The 23,171-nt window shown below is 43.0% G+C and overlaps 1 protein-coding gene across 1 annotated transcript in view; it reads left to right on the top strand.

Moving 5' to 3' along the window:
• Positions 1-10,133, top strand: part of THEMIS (thymocyte selection associated) — a 73,029-nt gene extending 62,896 nt beyond the window's left edge. Inside the window, exons 5-6 of the mRNA XM_074169025.1 lie at positions 1,974-2,127; positions 9,973-10,133. Coding sequence (XP_074025126.1) covers positions 1,974-2,127; positions 9,973-10,133 — 315 coding nt within the window. The remainder of the gene's footprint in view (positions 1-1,973; positions 2,128-9,972) is intronic.
• Positions 10,134-23,171: the final 13,038 nt, after the last annotated feature.

The raw sequence follows: 23,171 nt of genomic DNA, 5'->3' as shown, positions 1-23,171 counted from the left end.
AAATAATCTGAACATACTCATTGATGTTATCGATTGCTAGGGTTTATATGTTAAATAAGGAGCTGACTAGAAAATAAGAGAATTCATTATTTATGTCTGAATACAATTAAAGTTCCCTCGTTACCTGAAAGCTGACTCTCAAGTGAAAGCTGTGTGCTAAGGATGCCCAGTAACTCCAACGCAGGAAGAATCTGCCTATGAATAATAATGTTTCCCAAGACCTTTCATTTGTGATAAACAGGTGTGACTGATATTGGGGAGAGGACAAGTTTCATGGCAGCTTTGAAAAATGGTTATTTAAGCATGCATTTTCCCCTGAGCCAAAGCTGGACAAATCTCAATGCAAAGTGTGTGTTCATATTACTGTGCAGCAAAGGGGTGGTGGACACAGGCATGTTTGGGTGCTGCTGGTCAAGAAAAGGACTGGAGATTAAAGAAGGTCCATGCTGTGCTGGTGAATGAGAGGCAAAGGCCCTGGAACCCCGGTGAAGTTATTCCACCACACACCACCCTCCTACTGCCAAGAGTGCCTTTTCCACTGGTTTGTTTTAATTCTCTGCTGTGAAGAACTTCTTCTGCCATTTCTGCCCTGTTTGCGAAATATTTCTCAGCTGTGTTTCTTTTAGCATAGATCCCAGAGGTTTTTTGTGATTTACAGCACTGCCTGAAGCTTTGCTTGACCTCGGAGGCTTTTTGCCATCAAGGAGAGCTCTGGCCAGCATCGTGCAGCCTGTACTGCACAGACCTGCATCACATCCTGTAACTCAGCCAGCCCCTGCACATTGAGCTTACACTCTTTATTTTAGAAAACGGATAAAACTACTGCAGGTTCCTCTAACTGAAAAATGAGGGTCTTCCACCTATGTCACATCCTGACCCACCCACCGAGGAAAATTGTCCATACGTTTCAAGGATTTCATCCTCGGCTGTTCCGCTTAATATACTCCCTCAGATTTTCTCTTTCAATCCCCAGTGACATTGCTGGCTGACACCTTTTGCAAAAGGGGCAGATTATCATAAAATGTGGGCTCGCGTTGCGCTTTTGCAAACTGTGGGCTGATTCTGGAACGATCAGGCACTGTCGCTGTGTAACTGCTGCCAGTTTTACCGACACGACCTTCTCTCTCTGACTAGGACGGCTGAGAGAAACCTACATTTGATTTTGAATGCAAAACCTGTACTGATTATTTTTTAAAGTATATGCTTTCTGGTGTAGTGATTGCAATTGGACTATAACTCCGCTGCAGCTACTATAGTGCTTCACTTGAAGATATACTTTGTGACACTTTTAATTGACTCTGATTTACACAGGTGAAAAATATGTATTTGACTGAAAGTATTTGTGACACAAATACCTCACAGTTCAAAAAAACCCCAGAATTACGAAAATGTATGTATCAAGCATGAAATTCAAGGGCTGGAAGTATTGCAGCCACGTAACTTACTTTCTGCGATGTAATAACACTATAATTAGTTGCTCCATAATTGCCTGTTCCTATCATCTAACTATACTCTCCATGCTATAAATGCTACTGGATAGATGTAATTGAAATGTCAGACTTTATATGAATCTGTGATGTAATATATAACAGAACTCATTAAATGAACAATTGATACAATAAAAATAGTTAATCAGAAAGAAACCTCTATCAACCGAAAGGCACACGTAAACCTGCCTCCTCGTGTTTACGTGAGCCCGTACACCTAAACAAAGAAAAGAGAGACGGGAGATGTGTTTTAAAGGTAATTTCTTCCCCTAGAGTGCCTTCTGCTCATCTTATTTTGTGATGTACGTGCCCCAGAGACAAGCATTCTGGTGATTGATGACTGACTTTGACAAATAGAAGATTTGTGGTTAAAATTCACCGAGGTAACCCAAAGAACGTTGCTCTTACGTGTTATGTGTCTGAAAGCATCCAGTCTGGAGTAACAATTTACATGTGAGGCCAATGCGCTCTTCTATGTCATTTCAGAATTTCTGTGTAGACACCGCCAAGAAATTGTGCTCAAGTCAAGGTGCCGGTGTTTCAGAATTACAAGTTAGTTGTCAAAACGATTCGGTGCATCATGAGAATAAGAACATCACGACTGGGAAAGCTACAGTAGTGGATACCGGTGTGATTAAAGGTCAGTTAAACTCTATGGTTTGAGTCATTCATATAACAAAACTTAACCCTGGCCCTGACAAATTATTTACATGCAGGATTATCTTGCGTGATTTCACTCGGAATCTGTGGCTTAGTCAAAAAGAGATGAAAAGTGAACCTTTCTGTCCTTTCTCCATAAATGCCGTAAGGCAAATTAATCCAAGCTCTCAACAGCAGCATGGTATTAAACTCTGTTTGACACTGCAGCATGAATATTCAGTAGTTTTTAGGAACAGACGTGTTGAAAAGATGTGCTTTGCTTTTGCTTTAGGATGATGCTTACACATCATCTGTTATAAAAAATGCCAATTCCAACAGGTATTAGACGAGCAAGCAGTTTATATTGGAGATGGAGATATATTGGACATCTTCAACTCACGCTTTTGTATTTTGAAGAAAAAATTAATATTGAGCAAATTACTTGATTGATAATTGTTTTTAAAGTCACCATTTGCTTGAATTTCCCAACCATTTTTGATAGTTGGTTGGTTTTTCTACTTATCTTTCAAGTTTTTCCATTTTCAGAATGTACTGAAGTTGAGAAGCTAGACAATAAGGGACAAATCCCAAAGACTTTGCAGTTAATACAAAGAATTAAATTGATTTCATTAATCTGTTGGCCACAGGTTATTTCTGAAATAAGAACGCATCCCATTAATTACAACACTGGAAAATTTGGAAGACTAAGGCACAAATACTCATCCTCACAGCATTTGTTAGCGGATCGTTCATATCAATACAAGAACTTCCCCTTAAAGTTTCTCTTTTTTGTCTTGTCATTCAGCATGAGACTCCTGAAAAGGACTATCTATTTGAAACTACACATATTGAAGCTTCCAAAGACAACATAAACAACTTTTGTAGTGAAGAATTACTGTGGTGTGTTGAATATTCACTAATCCTTATTGCTGTGGAAGTCGATTATTTGGGGATTAGTTTTTGAAAGGTATTTTGGTACCTGGCTGCTTTGAAAGATAATTCCAAATTTTTTATTTGTGGCTTTGAAAAAATCTCTTTACAGGCTCCATTTTGTCACTGCTTAACGATTTGATTCGAGTCTGTAGTGCTAAATGAGCCTTATTTATATGTCTTTGGTAAACCTTTTTCAGAATCTCCAAAAGCACTTGATTCTTTTTCAAACTTTTTTTCACATTCTAGCACAAGTCGATTTTTCTTATCCAATTCTTCATTTGTTTTCAGTTCTGGAAGGCGAATTCTCAGCTTAGTTGAGAAGAAAGCCTTTTCTAGGGACTTTTTCAAGTTTTAAATTATCTTCTCTTAGCTGTTCTTGCTCTATTTCCTTTGGCCTTCATTCCATTAAGATCCCAACCTTTGTTGTGGTATCCCTTCTGTGAAAGCAGAATTTTCTTATCCGCTGGTTGTGAACCACGCATCAATCATAACGGCAGATCTCTGACTTAGGTCTTCCTGCTTCCAGTAGACTCCTTTCATTTAAACTTTAGTTATCAATTGGTTTGATTTTTCCTATCTATTTCCCTGAGTTTATGACTAGAGACCTGTGCTTTGCTGGTAGCCCTGGGTGTAGGGCCAAAAGTATGAGAGAAAAAGGGGTGTTAGGGCTGGTGAAGGTTTGCTTCCCGCTGGACCTGCAAAGACTCTCAGCACTAACTCTTCTCAGCTGGCCCAGTTCTCAGCCATGGTCTTGATTTCAAAATGTATGTCTCCTGCCTCGTTCCTCATGAAAGCTGCAACTAGTTAATTTTAAGTTCACACTATATACCTTATTAGCTTAGACTACTCACACACAGAAGACTGGATAAAGAGTAGCCTTTGTGACTGAGGGTTTTCAAACAAACTCTTAATACCTCTGTTTAGTACACACAAAATCAACTGGTAGCATCATTATGTTTCTTCTTTTGCATGGCTAAGAAATTGCTTGTTTAATTGCCTTGGAGTATATCCCTGTACAAACTTTGTCTAAATTTGGGTGCAGAGTGAGTTTGAGCTTGGCATATTTAACCTAGACCAAAGAGAAGTGATGGATTGTATGCTGACATACCCAAATCAAAGCTAAAGGCTTTTCTGAAAGATGTGTGTTAGTGTAGCCCAAAATTATTGGGTTTAATTCAAAGATAACTGTAGAATTATACAAGAGATTGGATTAGGTGATACAGCAGTTCTTCCTGGGCAGCCAAGGGATCCCCATGAGCACACTGCTGCGTGCAGCGAGCTCGCCTGTTCCAGAGACTGTACTCTGCTCTGCTAATTCGCGAGATAATGGATTAGAAAATATGTCAAAACTAATAACACAGACACACTCCTGTGGGTTTTGAGTGGGAGGAAATGCACCATTCACTGACTAATCTTTAAACTTCTGCTGGTGGATGTTAAGCCACCCTCCAGAGCACCAACCTGTTTCAAATTCCTAATAAGGATGTTGAATCTGTGCTCTCAAAAAAAACAGTTGCAGACACAATTACTATTTCTTACCAAAGGCCAGATCATTCCGAAAAGAAAAGCAACAAGTTTTTCTTTCAGTTTTAAGGCCTCCATTGTGTTTCCTTGCAGAGCTCATGTTAATAAAAATAGGATTCGTTATCTCTGTTTCTAAGAAATTGAACCTTTTTCCTTTGTTGCAATTAAACCTGAATTGGCCACTAAAGATATTATCTTATTTTCTTATATTTGACTGAATTTGAATTCATTAGAAATAATAGCAATATCTGCAGCATAAGAACTCTCATCGGAAATCTGCTGTATCAGTTTTTCTTTAACCTTGAAATTTATTCTAAGTGGAGTTTCTGAAACATTACCTGATCTTCTTGCTTATTGCTTCTGGAATTGTTACAGACTGCAATAAAAAAGTGTTTATGTTGGTTTTGTTTATTGATGTCAGGATGTTTTAGGGAAGATATTTATATATTCTGACTTTAGGCATTTGATTTAGGAGGCTGGAGAAAGAAAAAAGGGAAGGGGCCTTCTGATTGCAGTTTAAGGTGCATATAGAAATTCTACTAAATTTGGCAATGAAGATGGTTTACAAAATTTCCGCCCTTGTGCTGTAGGTTGCTGTGCCAGCAGTTAGGACAATACATTTGGTTATGGGGCTGTGCTTTAACCCAAATATTAAAATTAATTAAACATAATATCCCCAGAACCTTAAAGGAAAACATAGAATGCTGAATTATTTTGAAAAAAAATCTTCTTTATTTGGTGATGAGACAGGGATCTCACACCAGTGCCCTGAATTAGGTGCATAGGGATAAGGAACATGAGTTAGGAATCCTTAATGTATGCATGTATGGCAGCTTTTCCCATCTTTGCACTTCAGGCCAGTCTTTGATTAGGGCAAGGCTGTTATTAGATCCTTTGGCTCCTATGGTCCTGGAACTATCTTTAAAATAATAGTTGGACTTGTTTTCCCGGTTTTTGTGCTGTGAACACAAAAGTTGTTCTTGGCTGACACGTATTCTGAAATAAGTTTTTAAAAAAGGTTAAATGACTTAAAAAAAGGAGATCACATGATTTCATAGGATGGCAAGTTAGTAAACTATATTTAAACATTTTCAATCGCCTTTCTTTTTAACTATACTCTAACTTGTTGTGCAGCAGGGGAAAGAAAGCATAGGCTCTGAATCCTTACAGATTTCCCTCATTTTCATAGAAAACCTGCCTGGGTTGGAAGGGACCTTTCAGATCATCCAGTCCAATCATCAACCCAACACTGACAAAACCCATCACTGACCCATGTCCCTCAGCACCACGTCTGCTCATCTTTTAAATCCCTCCAGGGATGGGGACTCCACCACTGCCCTGGGCAGCCTCTGCCAAGGCTTCATAACCCTTTCAGTGGAGAAATCTTTCCTAATATCCAATCTGAACCTCCCCTGGCACGACTTGAGGCCGTTTCCTCTTGTCCCATCGCCTGTTCCTTGGGAGAAGAGACCGACCCCCCCTGGCTACACCCTCCTTTCAGGGAGTTGTAGAGAGCGAGAAGGTCTCCCCTCAGCCTCCTTTTCTCCAGGCTGAACACCCCCAGCTCCCTCAGCCGCTCCTCACAAGACTTGTGCTCCAGACCCCTCACCAGCTCCGTTGCCCTTCTCTGGACCCCCTCCAGCACCTCAATGTCTTCTTTGTGGTGAGGGGCCTAAAACAGGAGCCAGCCCTCGAGGTGAGGCCTCACCAGTGCCCAGTCCAGTAGTGCAACAGTGGAAATTAGAGCCTCTATGAATTCAGTAGAAGCAGCAAGATAGACCAGAAAATAAGTGACAAAGAAGAAAATTAAAGAATGAAAGGACAATGAAAGAGGTCAATGTATGTGCTTTCAGGAAATTTAAATTTTTTTAAGAAATTAAATCTAAGAGTAAACTTTTCCAAACAACGCATTAGTAGATTCCAGAGGGAGATCAACATTTCCCATATATGAATTGCAACCCTACAGTGCAAATGAAATATTTTGATTGTGGCACTTAACAGTTTTTAAAGATATGCTACCTCATCATGAGAAGGACTGGTTGATGGATACCAGCTCAAGGAACAGTCCATTAGTTTTAATGGCTCTGATTCTGCTATCACTCAATAGCTTTCAGCAGCACTCCCACAGGAATTAGTCCTCATTAGCACTGAGGAGCATCAGGACCAGGCCCAGAGCAAATAAAATGCTACTGTTCATAGATTTCTCTTATGCAAATGCCTTGAGTTCTCAGTATTTTCACTTAGGTGATGTGCAGAAATAAGGATGTGGTTCTGCCGTGTTTAGTCCAGAATATTATTGCACATAATAATTCACAACTCTTGTTTTCAAGCTAGGCATAAATAAACACTAAATGTTATTATGTGGTTGAACGTTAATTTATGCAGCATAAATCCTGAATGGAGATATTTACCAAAGGTATAAAACCGCGTTGTGGTCACAGCCAGGGGCGTTGAGGTGTGCAGCCTTGCGTGTACGTGAGCCGGGGTTTCTATCACTGGTTGCATTCAAGCAGGGGTCCCGACGGGGTGCGTTACTTCTGTCCCCTACATTTTGAAAATGCCCATTGCAGAATGGACAATTATGACAACTGTTTGTGACCTTGAAATTCGTGAAAAAACAGCAAGAATATTCCGAGGGAAAAAAAAAAACAAATCCTACCCTCTCGATGATACAAGTGAGATAAAGGGAAATTTTTTGTCTGCAGAGCACTACCCTTCCACTATAAAGGCAAACATAATTACACAAATTGTTCCAGGAAGAGCAGAATTAATGAAATTTGGTTTAATAAATATTCAGGTCTGTTGTCCCCTCCTGCTCCTCTCCTCCCTCCCTGACAATAACCAAAACTCTCCTTATGGCACCCCCACAAAATGAAAAAGAGCAGGTCTGGAGCTATGTGTGTGTTGAGTGGCCAACCAATATGCACCGGCTGATTTATCCTGCTGCCTGCAGCCAAACTCAGCGTATGACAGCTGTGTTCTGCATGCTTTTCTCTCAATAGAGGAACTAATTCCACTCTTGCTTTTGTAACCACGTTGAGACTTCTGCCCCCTTTTCAAATCTGACTGAAATTGGCAAAAAAACCCAACTTTTAAAAGTACTGAAGAGACTGACAGATGGATGGATAGACAGCACGATGACATAAGCCTTGTTTTCCGAGTGGGCTGAGACAACATAACTGATTCAGTAATTCAGTGTTGAGGCTAATAGATTTTTTTTTTCAAACAGGGAAGCAGGTTGCATTGATTTCACTGTTCAGAGCTCCCTTGGGATCGTTCAGCTTGTCCCATTCATTGCTTAATGCTTTATTGAAGTGTAAATATATACATTTCAGAAGACATCCTACACAGGTTTGGGACTGGGGACAGCTGTGATTTATTCTGGCCTGATGACATTAATTTCCTCTCTCCTTGAGCTGTCTTGCTTAGAAGCGTATCATTTTGTTTGCATGTGTTTGGGAAAGAGGAAAGTCTAGCTCTGCCATCCTTGAGCAATCTGTACTTTATATCCATATTAGCAAGTCTAAGCGCACAAACAATATTTCCCCTGCTGAATCACAGGGATTAGCCTATTCTTTCAGTGACTGTTTTATTCATTAGTTTACTTTTACTGATGTCAAACACAGCCAACTTGCAAATGAACTACAAACCTGGAAATTCTTATTAACAAGATAGTGGCCACGTGTGTGCGGGATCCTCATTAAATTTCTCATCATAGGTTTGGGGTTTGGGCTTATTTTTTGTCATTTTGATGCCTAGATTTGGAAATACTTTGCTAATTTATTCATTCCTCAAAAGTAGCAGGTAGCCTTGTAGGTAAATTGGTCTATGATGAACTCTGCTCTGCTGTGGCCAGACAGCGGCTTCATTAACTTAATGGTTATTTCTGACCTTAAAAAAAAAAATCTATAAAGGAGAGGATCACAACTTCAGAAAGAAATGAGTCCTACCCAGTTTTTCAGGGGGAGAATAATCCATGGAGAGTCTCAGGGAGAACACAGGTGGGGTTTGGAGACTGCCGAGAGAGTATACAGCTATTTTCTTGGTGAAGGGGCACACAGTGGTCGCAAGAGTAAGCTTGGGAGGATTCTTGTCTTAGAAGCCCAGTTCCATGAATAAGGGCCTGTTTGACAAGCATGGCCTTGTGCACGTTTGCAGGTTGTTTCAGATTGCCTCACAGCTAATTAACCAAACAGGAACCAAAACCGCTGTAACAAAGGGAGCGTTTCACACTTTTGCCATTTCGGGTGAAACTTTTTGCTTTAGAAACACGATATCCTCTCAGTTCCACTGAATGTGAGGCTTCCTAATAAACCCCAAGGGTGACCTGCTCCCAGCAGGGCAACCTCTGTACTTCTGCTGGTCCTACTGCCAGTGGCTCTTGCCCACCACAAGCCTGGGCCAAGGGATGTGGTGGCTCCAGAAGGGGGACGTGAGGCACTCATGTTTCCACCAAGCCTTGCAGGTCCTGGTCCACATGACCAGTGGTCCTGTGTATCTTGTGGAGCTCCCTCTAGCCCCAGGGGAGCAGTAGGACCACCCAGCAGGGGAGGAGGAGACCCTGGGACCTCTAGCTCTCGATCGGAGCTGTAGTGAGAAGCTGTTGCTGTGCCAAGATTCAGAGCAGAGCCCACCCTGGCTCTAAAGCTGCAAAGAGGCCTCCCATGAGGGTCTCTGCCCTTGTGGGAAAAGGCCACCATTTTTTGGAAGGTTTTTCCTCAGTATTGCCCAGGTTGGTCTAGGTGGCCAGGAAGAAAGGTACTTCAAAACTTTTCAGTTTAACCTCAAAACCACTTTCAAGCCTGCATCTCCGTTATTTCACCTTCTGAGTAAGAAGAAACTAGGGGTTATGGCTCTTGGAAATCCCAAAGTAACACCACGGTTTCCTAGCTGCAGAGGCTCGTCTCTCCAGGCAATGAAACACAAGTGCATGGGAGCAAATCTGCAGGAGGGATGGTGGGTGCTGCACAGGGCAGGGGGACGCTCTTCTCTTGGTATGGTCAGACAATTTTCACTGCCTGCTTTTACACTGTCAGCAATCACACTTTTTAACCATTTTATCCAGCCTTAGAGTGATCTGTGGACAGCAGGTTACCTGGTTTCACCACAGACTTGGAGGCACAAGTATGATGTGAAAACTGAAAGAGGAATTCTTAAGAGTGAAGACTCTTTTTATTAAATGCTCAACTGGGTTTCATTCTTGATCTGCCACAGATATTGTTCAGGAACTTGAGCAAGTCATTTAAGACCTCTGTGAAAGTCAGAAAAGTGAGGAGAACATTGATCCCTTTGTTTTTTGCCTTTGTGGTTGTCTGTAGAAATTGTACATTTTTCGGGGCAAGGGCAGAGTCTTCAATTTCCTTACAGTTATTTTTTGCTAATTACTCAGATCTAACAGATCAGGGACTTGGAAGCTGTGAGGCGGAAAAGGAAGAGGAAGAAGAGCACAACTACGACTATGTGGATGAAAATGTAATTGAAAACATAAGAAAAATATTTCAAGATGCCACAGTCAGAAATAAGCAGGCTCTCTCTGAAGGAAGAAGGTGAGTGTGACCTGTGATGACTTCCAGACGCAAACCAGTGAGGGCAGGGGGATTTTTCAGACTGGCCCATAACCTTCGCTGCCCAAAAGGAGGGAGGGTTTCCCCTGGAAGCTGCCACTACCCTAAATGTTCTGTGAACAAGGCATGAAGGACACCTCTGAGCTGCCACCTGTGACCCCTGTCCTTCTTCATAGAATCTTAGAATGGTTAGAGTTGGAAGGGACCTTAAAGATCATCCAGTTCCAACCCCCCTGCCCTGGGCAGGGACACCTCCACTAGAGCAGGTTGCTCAAAGCCCCATCCAGCCTGGCCTTAAACACTTCCAGGGATGGGGCATCTACACCTTCTCTGGGCAACCTGTTCCAGTGCTTCACCACCCTCACAGTAAAGAATTTCTTCCTAATATCTAATCTAAATCTCCCCTCTTCCAATTTAAAACCATTTCCCCTTGTCCTGTCCTCTTGGCGATGTCACTTTTGTCACAGTGGTACCTACAGTTGTTCCGATGGTAGAAATGCATGGGCAAGACCAGCTTTGCAGGTGGAGACAAAACCTTAATTAGACCAACAGTTCTCCTTCCAAAACCACACAGAAACCCAGAGAAAGGCTTTGTCTCAGGAAGCCTGTCTAATTGTTCTGATTTGTGCCAGTTTGCTGTGACAAATGATAGTGCTCTAAATGCAATCCTTTTCTCTTTTTGGAAGCGAAAGCCTTGTCGTGCATAACTAAGGTTTGTCTCTTAAAAAGCTTTCAGGGATTATCTCTGTTTTCACTAAATCCTTGAGGTTCTGCTTTGTCAGTCTGCAGAGACATAAAGAGCTAGTGAAGAGGGCATTTCTTTCTGCAAAGCTCCAAGCACCGTTTCCAGCTAAACACAGATTAGACTTTTTTTTCTGGATGTGAGTGAAGCTGTGTAGCCCCAGCTCTTTTCACTCATAGCTGAACCTTCTATGAACTTCACTTGATTCAGCTGAATAGCTTCTCTCGTTAAGAGAAACCCCTGAAAACCCAGCAAAAAGTGAAATGTTGTCTTTCAGGGATTTAAAAAATGATTTTATTATGAAATGGTATTTTATTTCAAAATGTATTTTGTATTTATTTTAAAATAATTTAAAAAAATTTAAAATATAATGTTTAAAAACCACAACATTTCTATTCCAGTTGAGTACTGAATCTAAAATAAGCTTTTATTTTTTTTTCTGAAGTGCTCAAACCCCTCAGAAACATGACAGGGCATGTGTCTGGTGTCTGTGCAGCCATCTCTTCCCCTGCTCACAGCCACAGAAACTCCAAAGTTACAGCAAAGACTGAAAAATGCAAGAAAGTAGGGTGTTTCACACAACGCTTTACTTCCTCAGTCTGCATGTCGCTGAGGATGGGGACTTGCTCGTTCACATAAAGAAGTCAAGAAAGAGGATGGGACTCTCTTTTGACCAAAATAGTCCTTTGACTGTGGACATTAAGGGAAAAGCACAATTTCAAGAAGCAATGCCAGCCCAGAGGATCAGCCTCTAATTACATTACTTACTGTCGTGGCATTAGCTCCTTTAATTTGTTATCCACCTGCCCTTTGAACTCCCTATCAATAGAGGCAAGTTTTCACTTTATTACTTGTCTTCTTTGAGGGCTCCAGCAAAACATGAAAGAAGGGACCTTTGCTGCCTTGAGGGAGATCACTGTCTGTCTTGGATTATGAAGCAATCCCATAAATTATCGTCCTCGGTGGATGACAGAAGTATCCACCCTCTGAAATCGTTAGCTACCCAAGGAGCATGTAGCTCCTCCAGACTCCTGGTCTACCCCCGACCATCACAAAAACCTCCATTATGGCTTTTATCCAGCACTTAAAATGTCTATCAGGCTTCTGTGCTTGCACTTGTGAGCATTTTCAGAAATATAGAGTTGTTATGGGCATATGAAATTAAACTTTAACGAGACCAAAAGTCCCATAAAATATCTAGACAGGTAAAATGACTGATGGGCTTTAAAAATCAGCTTTTGAGCATGTACGCTACACAACTAGTTAAAGGGGCTGTTAAAAATAATGAAATTAGCTGGTTTAGGCTTACTTATAGGCAAATAATGCAGAAAAATGAGTTGTTCCTTTCATCTGTGCCAAATGTCCAACATCTGGTCATGTTGGTTCTACCTCAAGAACTCATCAGTCATCCATGTTCCAGCCACGGTCCCTCCCTTCCTCAGGACGTTTATGCTATTTATTAATATCTACTTTTAATTATTTGGTATGTATGATCTATCAAAATGAAATCTATTGATCCAAATTACTTTAAAATGGAGTCATTAGAGGGAAAAATTGTTTTAATGAAATACAGCAGTAAACCTCAACAGTCAGGTGTACTTTCAGAACATCGCTATGTATTATTTGCAGTGTTTCATCAGTGCCCCCAAAAAATCTTTCCACAGTCAGGGCCAAAGCATGCCAGGGTGATACCGTCCTCACCCCAAGCAGGAGGGAGAAAGAGAGAAGAGAGATTTGCCTCAGGTCATTGCTATGTTAATTTTGATAGAATAAATGTGCCCAGAGGGTCAACGATGTTAACATGACCTCATCACTCCAGAACAATAAGCAATGAACAAGGGACTTGGCTACAGATGCCTGAGCTTGCTATAGCAACAACCACCATTAACATATTTTACCCTTTCATGAAAGATTCAAGAGAAAGTAGGAAAAAACCCTGAACACATTTGAAATGTGTGACTTTCTTTTCAGCAACACAATTTCTTTCCTTCTACTGCCATGAGTTGGTTGGGGTTTTTTGGTTGGGTTTTTTTTGTAGTTGTTGTTATTGGTTGGGTTTTTGGGTTTTGGTTTCGGTTTGGGTTTTTTTTTGGGGGGGGGGGGGTTTAATAGGGAAAGCCCTCAGTTTGACAGTCTTTTAGAAGGCATTAAAGATGTCAATAGCAGTTTTTCTTGAGTGCAAGAAAAATGGGGAGAGAAAATGTTGATTGCAACGAAGTGGGGTAGCTCTGATGCTGTTGTAATGTCTCATCCCATCAAAAATGAGGTGGAGGCGTGCAGGAGCCCCAACAACAACCAACAACAGCAAAGCCAGAGAAGGCAGCTTCTGCCTCCAGCGCTGATAACTGCTTGTAGCATCCTCATTGGAAAAGGACAGAAGCAACACGGTCCAACTACCCAGAGAGCTGAAAACAGCTACTGGTGTCAAGCTGGTTCAGGAGGTTGCTCTCTGGACTTGAGCTTCACACAAGTGCTGGAAAAAGGAAGGGTCTCAGCTGACTAAGCCTGGGTGCTTAGTAAATAGGAGCCAAAAAAGGAAAAGTAGAGATGCAATAGGGAATGCAAAAGCTACAGAGCTGTGTTTTCCTGCTGTTGTGAGCTCAACAGTTGAGGCAGCTTTGTTTGAGTGAAGTACTTTTCTATATTTTCAATTTGTACTGATTTTTTAAAAAGTAATTGTATGAAACAGACTGAGGTGGAACTTGTTTGTTTACCTTGGCTGTGACAGGATGTTGGTTCCTGCACAAGCGAAGGCTACAGACAGTGCTACAATTGAAACCCAACCTCTCTGAGCCCACCACATCTTCATTAATCCTTTTGTATTGTTTTTCTGAGACATTTGTCCTGAGCTTTCATACCACCGACCCTTTAACTTTAAGATAGCTGTTTCTTTCGTAGCCCCCCTTGCCTCTGGCTGAAAGGCTGAGGCCAACTTTGCAGCCTCGGGGATATTGAGGTGAGGAACCCAAATCTGTGACTGGAGTTGTACGTTCTCAGAACCTTTGAAAATCCCTCTCCTTTTTAAGTAGTTTTCAATGCAGATTTGGGGTCATCACATACTTTGCTAATTTTCATTGTTATGTAATTATTCTACTGCCAGCTGTTCTCACTACTCCTTAAAATGCAAACCGAAGCTTTCTTTTCCAGGGTACAATCATTGGTGATTACAAAGGAAGGGAAGAGTCAAGAGGGAGCAAATAAATAGCGTGCTGCTCTGAGAGCTGCAATTCGGTTCCTCGCTTTGACACAGGCAGGACCTCAAGCAGCCTGTCTCGAAGCAGTTCCCTCCCTAAGGGCAGGGAAGACTAAAAGACCATCTTTATTATCTAGGTGTTCTTCTATCTGCAGAGGTCTTGCCATCCCCTTAGAGGACACATTAAAACATGTGGTTTTGTAGCGTGGCAGAGCTGGGAACAGAGCGCACCAGTGAAGTCTTAGCATTCTGGCATATTAAATAGAAATTAAATTATTAATTAACTACCCTCCAGGCCTGCATCTCGCCAGACCAACAACATGACACAGGCATCACGGGTGCAGTCACACCGGAGAAACACCGGGAAAACCTTTTGCTGGCGTCACAGCGTACACTGGCTAAAGGCGCCCTTTCGCCCCATATGGGTCAAACAAGTCCCTAAACTGCATGAGCTAAACTAGTAAAAGAAAAACTCACTGGTAGAAGTTTCACACGCTTAGGCAAAGTTGCCAGCACAGCTGGGCAGGAGTCATATATTAGCTTTACTTTTGCTGTAGTCTTGGCATCGCTGGTATAATTGTATTGACAAACCATTTTACGGCACAGATGAGCCCTGACTTGCAGCCATTAATTTGACTCAAGAGCTCGTTCACCTGCACTCTCTGTGTAATTTTTAAATCCAAATGTAAAGGTTTCCTGTTTCACCCTGTCATTTTGTTTTGTTTGTTTTCAGAGACATCTGAAGCAAAATAATTCTGGAACTAACTGGGAACAAATAGGAAGCTGTGCCCTTCACATATTAAGATCGACCGCAACTGTATAAAAAAGCTGCTCATGAAAGTGTCCTTCTTGTCTCATGAAGAGCATAAGAGGCTGTAATTTGACTATAATAATCCCCTGAGAAACTAAACTGCTTACTCGTCCTAAATAAGAAGTGAAACCAGCTAATGTGTCATGACCCTTTGAAGGGACAAAGTTCTTCTGTACATATTTATTCACGAATTCAGAGAGTGATGCCAAGTCCAGTCCTTCGTTGCACCTGAAATACTAGTTGATTTTCTGAACCGCAGTAGGGCATACGCAAAGGGACCATCCCTCACTGGATCAGCCATGTGGCTGTTTCCTTTGGTTTTTGGAGAAGGGAAGGGCAGAGAGGGGAATGAAGGGTTGTCCAAGGTGAACATCCATCTCTTTAGCCAGTTACATATGCTTCAGGTTAAGGCTCAAAACTGCAAACAGACAGGTTCTACCACTCTTTCAGACAGGTGAGCAATGCTTTATTGCACAAGGGGTACTATTGCACCACAATTAACTCACCCTGGAAAGCAAGGCCACTCCTCCTGGAGGGAAGTGCTGCTCAGGGGGACCCGGGGTGCCATCTCCATGACCCCTTGCACAGCTTAGGTTGTCCAGAATCACACTAGAGCAGTGTATTTTGTTATTAGGTTCAGCAATTTGATGAAAACACAACCAGGAAGGAAGGACAGAAGCTGGAGCAGAAAGAGTAGTGTTAGTGCCAGCCCTCCCAACAGAGAAAAAGGCACATTTAAGAAGGGAAAAGCAGTTCTGAAAAGCTTCACCTGCACCTTGTGGTACCCCTGTATCATGCGTAAATGGTCAACACTGCCCTGCTGGAGAGAGGGCACAGCAAGAGCAGCACTTTCTCTTCTCTTTTAAACAAAACAAATGTTTGCTTTGAAGGATTTCTTTTTACTGTATACTTCTGAAAATGAAAAATGAGAGCCAAATGATTCTATGATTCTATGATTCTAAATGGTGACATGGTATCTGAAAAGATACAAGACGTCCTTGGCCTAGAACACCCTGCCCTACCCTGGGAACGCCGAGCAGTGGCAGGGAGAGCCTCTCCTTGCACAGACCAGCATCGCAGTGGGCTTGGCAGCGAGTACCTAATTGGTGTTGATATTAGAGCTGTCGTATTCCTGTCCCATCTACTTTGGTCCAGAGGAGGCCACGACAGAGATGCTGCGATGCCTGGAGCCCCTCTGCTGTGAGGGGGGGCTGAGAGAGTTGGGGGGGTTCAGCCTGGAGAAGAGAAGGCTCCGGGGAGACCTTTGTGCCCCTTCCAGTCCCTCAAGGCGGGTACTCCAGGAAAGCTGGGGAGGGACTCTGGATGAGGGAGGGGAGCCATAGGAGGAGGGGGAAGGGTTTGACACTGAAAGAGGGGAGATTGAGATGAGATCTGGGGAAGAACTTCTTTGCTGTGAGGGTGGTGTCGTGTGTCCAGATCTAGGGCACATGAAACCCCCACTGGCAGCGCTCTGACTCTCAAGGAAAGCTATTGAGGACTGATGTGTAAATACACAGTTGATGTGCCAGGAGTTTCCAGACTCAACAGCAGCTCCATCAGAGTGGCACATTCAGAAATCCCAGACAGCAGGGTGGAGAGAGGGAACGTGTTTAGAAAGCCTTGACATACCGTATTTTCAGTCCTACTGAGGAGTTAAAAAGCAAAGGCTCACAAAAAAATGCCTCAATATACTTTAAAGAAAAAGTCTTTTCAAGCAGACAGTATAGTATCTTCAGAATTGCCTATTAAAATTCTACTGAATTATTAATTTTCACTAATGCAAATTAATTTAGAATTTCTCAATATTGTCTCACATTAATTTATTCAAGATAAATGTTCACCCTCATTAAAATCAATTACAATTTAAGTATTAAGAATATCGCTCAGAGTGCTTTGATTCCATGCATATGTAGCATCCAGCGTTTTGCATATCACTAGTTCATACGGAGGCTTGCAGGTGTGTACAAAATTCGTAACTGGCTGACACATCACTTGTGGGTATTTGAAATACATTTTAAGCATTTTTTACAAAAATCTGTATTTCTCTTTGTAGCAGCTCAAAACAGCCCAGTTTGTTATGCCAGCAAATGCAGTCTGGTATTTAAATAAAAGGAATTTGTTGTGTATTTTACTGACTTGTTTTTTTTCTTTTCTTACTGAATGCGATGTTGTCCTCTGCTGGATGTCTGAAAGATGTATGTTACTATCACAATTTTCCTTCACTGAAGTACCAGAAGCCTGACTTCTGCAGGTAGAAAGCAGGAGAGAAGAGCCAACAGCCCCCTGGGCTGCACGACAGCAGTGCCAGAAGATGGAGGGAGGTGGCTCTTCTCCTCTGCTCAACACTGGTGGGGCCACACATGGACCACTGCGTTGAGTTCTGGGCTCCCCAGTACAAGAAGGATGTGGACATACTGGTGCAAGCCCAATAAAGGGTCATGAAGATGGTTGAGGACTTGGAGCATCTGACATACAAGCAGAGGCTGTGAGAGCTGAAAAACCAAGGCTCTTGTTAGATGCCCAAGGTGTTAGGAGGGATGTGAACAGGGTGGGATGCAGTTACTTTCCCGACAAACCTGAGCTGCTTTCAGACACTCTATAAAAGCATCTGGGAATTTTTTTGTGAGTAAAACCAAGACTTTTCAGTTCTTTTTGCAAGTTTTCCCCTTGAAAATACTTCCAAAGAAGAAATTTCTCTTCCTTGCATAGATCCCGTGACATAAGGAGTCTGGTTCTGCCGCCCCTGTCACATGCAATGATCCTGTCTTGTGTTTTCAACCTCACTGAGTTCAATTAATTTTATTCACGTGAGTAAAGGTGGCAAATTTTATGAACCTTGTAAATATATTAGTGGCAGAGATGTCTCCAGTATCTTTTCCTCAGGCACATGAGCCAACCCCATGTCCTGTCACAGAAACAAGAACTAGGCTGGCCGCTTGATTTACGTGACGCAGTGGCATCTGCATTGAGTCCTTGGCATGGCAGAGAGGCCACGGTGTCGTGCTGCGAGGAGAGGACCTCTCGCCTCGCTGGGGAGAGGTTGCTCAGAGGAGCTGTGGCTGCCCTGTCCCTGGAGGGGTTCAGGGCCAGGTTGGATGGGGCTTTGAGCAACCTGGTCTGGTGGGAGATGTCCCTGCCCAGGGCAGGGGGTGGCACTGGATGGGCTTTAAGGTCCCTTCCAACCCAAACCATTCTGTGATTCTGTGGGGAAAGCGGAGCTGGGGAGGAGGCACGAAGTAAAGTCCTAGTAAAAGGCTCATGTTGGATGTTTAAGACTCAGTAAGTATTGCGATTCCCTTCCCTACAGATGACCACAGTGATTCCGTATGGTTTGCTAGTACCTGTTTGACAGACCTATAATGTCACCGGGATCCTTGAGGGACCTGGTTATCGTTCCCAGACATTACTGCTCAAGGAGGCTGCATTCGAGAGGGAAAAGCCATTTTCAGTCGAACACAGACCACAATCGCTGTGCCTGAGGAGAATACACATGTATTTAAATAATAAGCTATTTGCTTTGCAAAAGATTGGCATAAGCTTTTGCACAGACCTGTTAGCTTAAAGGCTTATCTCTCTTAATGCTGAGAAGTATTTTCAGCGCTTTCTCACCGAAGGCCTGCTCAGGAGCACTCAATGTGTGCGTAAGCCCTTAGTGAGATGGCATTTTCTGTTTGGGTGATCAACATGCACATATTTTATATATCCAGCCTTTGTGCCTGAGAAGATAAGAAGGATCTTCTCCCTGCATTCTTCTTTAAATGCCAAAAGCTCTTTTGTTTAAATACAAGGTGTCAAACAAACACTTATCTACCACGTTCCTCCCCTTAAGGAGCCTCTGTTTATTCTGGGTATCTCTTCACTTAACACGTTTGATACTTTTCCTACCTCTCCTAAGACAGCACAGGTGCTTTCCGAACATTTTTTCACTTTGATGCGCCTGTACCATGTTAACTTTCAATTCCTTGACACCATATTAAAACCAATAGTCTCTGAAGAGAAAGAGTTTTCTTGCTTCTACTTCATGTATTAGTGGCAGGTTGTTGCTGTTGGGGTTTTTTTTTTAAATTTTCTTCTGTTCTTTTTTTAGCATGCCTGTGTGTTAAGAAATGTGACTATGTGGAAATGGTTACATGGTGTCTTTAGGGCCTGATGCCTCCAGAATTTGAGAAAGAAAATTAAGAATTTAAGAATTTTCCACTGAAAGGGTTATTAAGCCTTGGAATGGGCTGCCCAGGGCAGTGGTGGAGTCCCCATCCCTGAAGGTATTTAAAAGCCGGGCAGACGTGGTGCTGAGGGACATGGGTTAGTGGTGGGTTTTGTCAGTGTTGGGTTGATGGTTGGACTCAATGATCTTAAAGGTCCCTTCCAACCCAGACAATTCTATGATTCTATGATTCTAAAGTGCCTTGTCCTCATGTGCTGTACCTGTGATGTACTTTAAGAAGGTAGAATGTACTTTTGAAAAGGTAAAATATATTTTAGAAGGTAGAATCTCTCACTAAGAACAAAGAGCTGTAAAAAGGCCAAAAGGCACTGTGAAACTAGACATTTGGTATAAATAAATGCCTTGCTAATGAATATACCCTTGAAGAAGAACAGAAGGCTGATAATAAGGAACGCCCCACCACAGGAGGTGCCGAAACCAAATGAAAACCCAAGAGCTGCTGGATAAGGCATGAAGTCACCAAAATTTTGCAGTAATTGGGGGAAAGGTAAAGGTGGCCGTGGGAGATGGCAACCACCAACTCAACTGGGGACCAGATTAGACTACCCCCCACCCTGGTGCTGGAGCACGCGCACATGAAGCAATGGACCTCATAACCTTCTTTCTAAAATGACGCTTTTCTCCAGTCCTCGGGGCTGCTTTATGCTGCCGCTGTCTGTCCCGCCGAACCTGCTGCAGCCCTTGCCTGCAAAAATGCATGCTGACGGGTCCTGCAGCTCCTTCCCACAGCTGCAAACGGTTTGCAGAGGGAAGTGAGATACATTAAGGATTTTATTTCATTGCATTTTCTGTCCTGGAGAGTTTAGTTAAGCATGAAGGAGTTAAAAACCATTACAAAATTATCATGTTTTTTTCTAGATAAACATGTTACATCAGTAGACTGACTTTTTTAAAGTAGGTATAAATGCCTTGTAACAAATCTTTATGGTATTCCGCCTCCACTCCTCATCCTCTGAGCTCCATTTTGAGTAACTGGTTGTGCTTTCCCAGCCGGAGCAGCCTTTTCCAGCCGGTGGAGTCTGGCAGCGCTGCAGCCCTGGGCTCCCCTGGGCTCTCCTGGGGATCCCCACCAGCCCCCGCCTGGGGCAGAACTGCCCTTCACCCCACCCAAGTTGTTCTTAAGATGCCTCATGACCCATTTCGTCTCATCTGTAGTCCAGAAGGTTAGACCCCAAATGAGTTCAGGTTGAGATCTACAAGCGTATTCAACATCTTAAACGTATCGAAAACATCCCATTGGGTGTCAGGAGCCCAAATGCCTCTGTGGAGCTGGGCTGGAAGCGCTTCAAACTTAAAACAGAACAGAGCCCAGCAAGTGCTCTGATGTCCAGCATCACCGCAAAAATGAAACAGCAGTGGGAGAGGTGATACCAAACTGGGATTTTTTTCTTCTGAAAATTAAACTGAAGGAAATATCAGGCCTTTTTCAGGTGCCAGCCGCTTGTACTCCGTATACGAAGGCTCAACATGAGATCTGAGAAAGGCAACGTGCTCCTCCTGGAGCCACCGAGATTCGAGTGAGGGAAATGTTGGAAAGACAGCGTGTTATCTTGCATCTCACCGCCTTCGGTAGTTGGACCTGGGGGTCCACAGCTCACAACACCCCACCGAGGGGTGGGCAGCGTCTGAAAGTGGAAGCGAGCAGTTTGGTTTTGGGAAACGTTGGGGTTTTTTTCATATTATGCACCAACAGCCCAAGTACTTACACTAAGTTCAGCTCTGTTTTCTCTCTGAGAGGGTCCAAAGCTACACCTTCTGCTTCCCAGTAAAGCCTCCTCCCTGCCAGGTTACAGGCCGCCCTGGACAAGAGCCTCTTTGCTCTCCCTCCGTACCTGGCAGGAGTAGAGGAGAGTGCTTTTTTTTCCAGCAGCACAAAGCGCTTAATTATGCATTAGAGAGCACAGGCTGGAAAGGAAGAGAACCCAAATAATTTTGTGCAGATTAGGGACCATGGAGGGTAAAGCAGACTCAGGGGAGGAGGGCAGTGGTTGCCCATGGGCCACAGGGCTCAGCCCTATTGCCCAAGCTTTGAGGATGGTCAGGCTCTTTCCTGGTGCATTTGTTATTCTCCCAAGTTCTTCCTTTATCGTGTGTCCATTTCTAACCTTCCCTCTGAACGTTGTTTGCTTCTATCCCCTTAGGCTCTTCATTTGCAAGCGTGTACAGGGGTTTGACTTCTGGCTTTCTGGAGCTGCAGCCAAAGCTTTCTTCTCACAGCACCTCTGCATCCAGCTGTGTTTAGGCTTTCTTATCACTGCCCCTCTGTGGAACAGAATCCGGCCCTGCTTGACGCCGAGCAGCCCTCAGCAAAGAGATGCCGCATGTAAAAGGCATGAAAATGGGGCTGCAAACCCCAGAGTCACGCTGAGTAAGAAAAACCCCCTCTGCTTTGCAAGTCCTCCTTGCTGGCCAAGCCCCCGCTGTGGTAGTTGGCAGCTTTTACCAGAACTAACTAGCAATCAGAGTGCCCCAGTGCTCCCCCATAGAATCACAGAATGGTTTGGGTTGGAAGGGACCTTAAAGATCATCAAGTTCCAACCCCCTGCCCTGGGCAGGGACACCTCCCACCAGACCAGATCCATCTCCAGAGACCCCTAACCATACCGCAGCTGCCATCTCTCGGCACTTTCCTCTCCGCTTGTCTTCTGGAACCTGTATGTTTTCTTACTGGGATTCATCTCTTCTGTTCCAAGATATCTGACCCTGCTCTGCTTGGAAGAATCCACCATCCCGGGTTTTGTCTAAACTTTCTCATGTGCTTCAACCTCCCAAGGGCAATTGCTGGCCAATTTCTAAAGCCTTTACCTGACTGGCTGGCACGCTGGCCTGGGAAAAAATGTCTGAAATGCACAAATACCCACTGCTATATTAAGAAAGATGGCTCATTTTCAAAATACCAAAGTATTTCCTAATGTCATCATAAACTCAAAAAATGCATTCTAAAAATATCCCCTCAACTCTAGCAGTTTACAATTTGTAAATTTGTTTTCCCTGTTTGTATTAATGGCTCTTTTTGTTTTCTCCAAGCACATCTTAGGTTAAATCTAAGTTGACCACAGAAAAGGTCAAAAATTTTTTCAAACTTTTCTGGAACACAATTAACTTAATATTTTAACAGCTGGCTGCTGTGGTAATTATTTTTGGATTATACCTAAAGTCTGTTGGAATCTAATTACTCTGATCTATGAACCAGGTAATTAAGGTAAAAACTCCCACATTTTCTTAGGCCTCATTAATGCATTTCCTTTGAAAATTGTTAGCTAATGATGGTACATTAAGAGTTTATCCATAAAATGACAATGAATAACTGAAACCCTTGTCCTGAGACATTAAAGGACAGAATAGTGTTTAACCGCTCAATGTCTTGATAATTATTTCTTAATTTGCAGTGCAAATATTATGCAAGTTTGGGGAGAAAGGACCAATCAAATTGGGAAAGGGATCCAAATCAGCAAATTTCCTAAGGAACTTTAACCTCTGATTGCCTGCGGGTGCCTTGTCCCACTTCCCAACAACCTCTGACACCAAGTTGTAATTAATTCCCAAGACACGTTCTCACCCAGATGCCTGGGATCAGCCCTTGGCTCTGAGCGTGGCAGGTGCTGGGAGGATGCACAGTGCAGATGTGCCATAATCACATCTAACGTGTGACGAGCTGCAATGAGAAGGGTTAGACATGGGGGGATGGAAAAGCCTCCTGTGGCTCTACAGACTACGTAACCACACACATCGATAGATGGATCAATGTTTTCTTGAGGTAAGAGTCAAATGAAATGAATCAAATACCAGAAATCTCTGTTGGTCACATAAGGGCTGCTAAAGAACAAGCTCATTTGCTTCAGGACCTCTCAGGATGGGCTCCAAAGTGCCCCGTGAGGCACACACTTGTTGGAAAGCAGCCTATCGAGGGGATCCATCTGTACTCAAGGATTTAATCTGAAAAGCCTGAGAGCTTCAAATTAGAATCAGAATCATAGAATCATAGAATGGTTTGAGTTGGAAGGGACCTTAAAGATCACCAAGTTCCAGCCCCCGTGCCCTGGTCAGGGACAC

Source organism: Numenius arquata, chromosome 2 (assembly GCF_964106895.1).
Source record: "Numenius arquata chromosome 2, bNumArq3.hap1.1, whole genome shotgun sequence".
Taxonomy (NCBI): domain Eukaryota; kingdom Metazoa; phylum Chordata; class Aves; order Charadriiformes; family Scolopacidae; genus Numenius; species Numenius arquata.
Note: the sequence above shows the minus strand (reverse complement) of the source record. Positions and strands in the feature narration are given on the sequence as shown.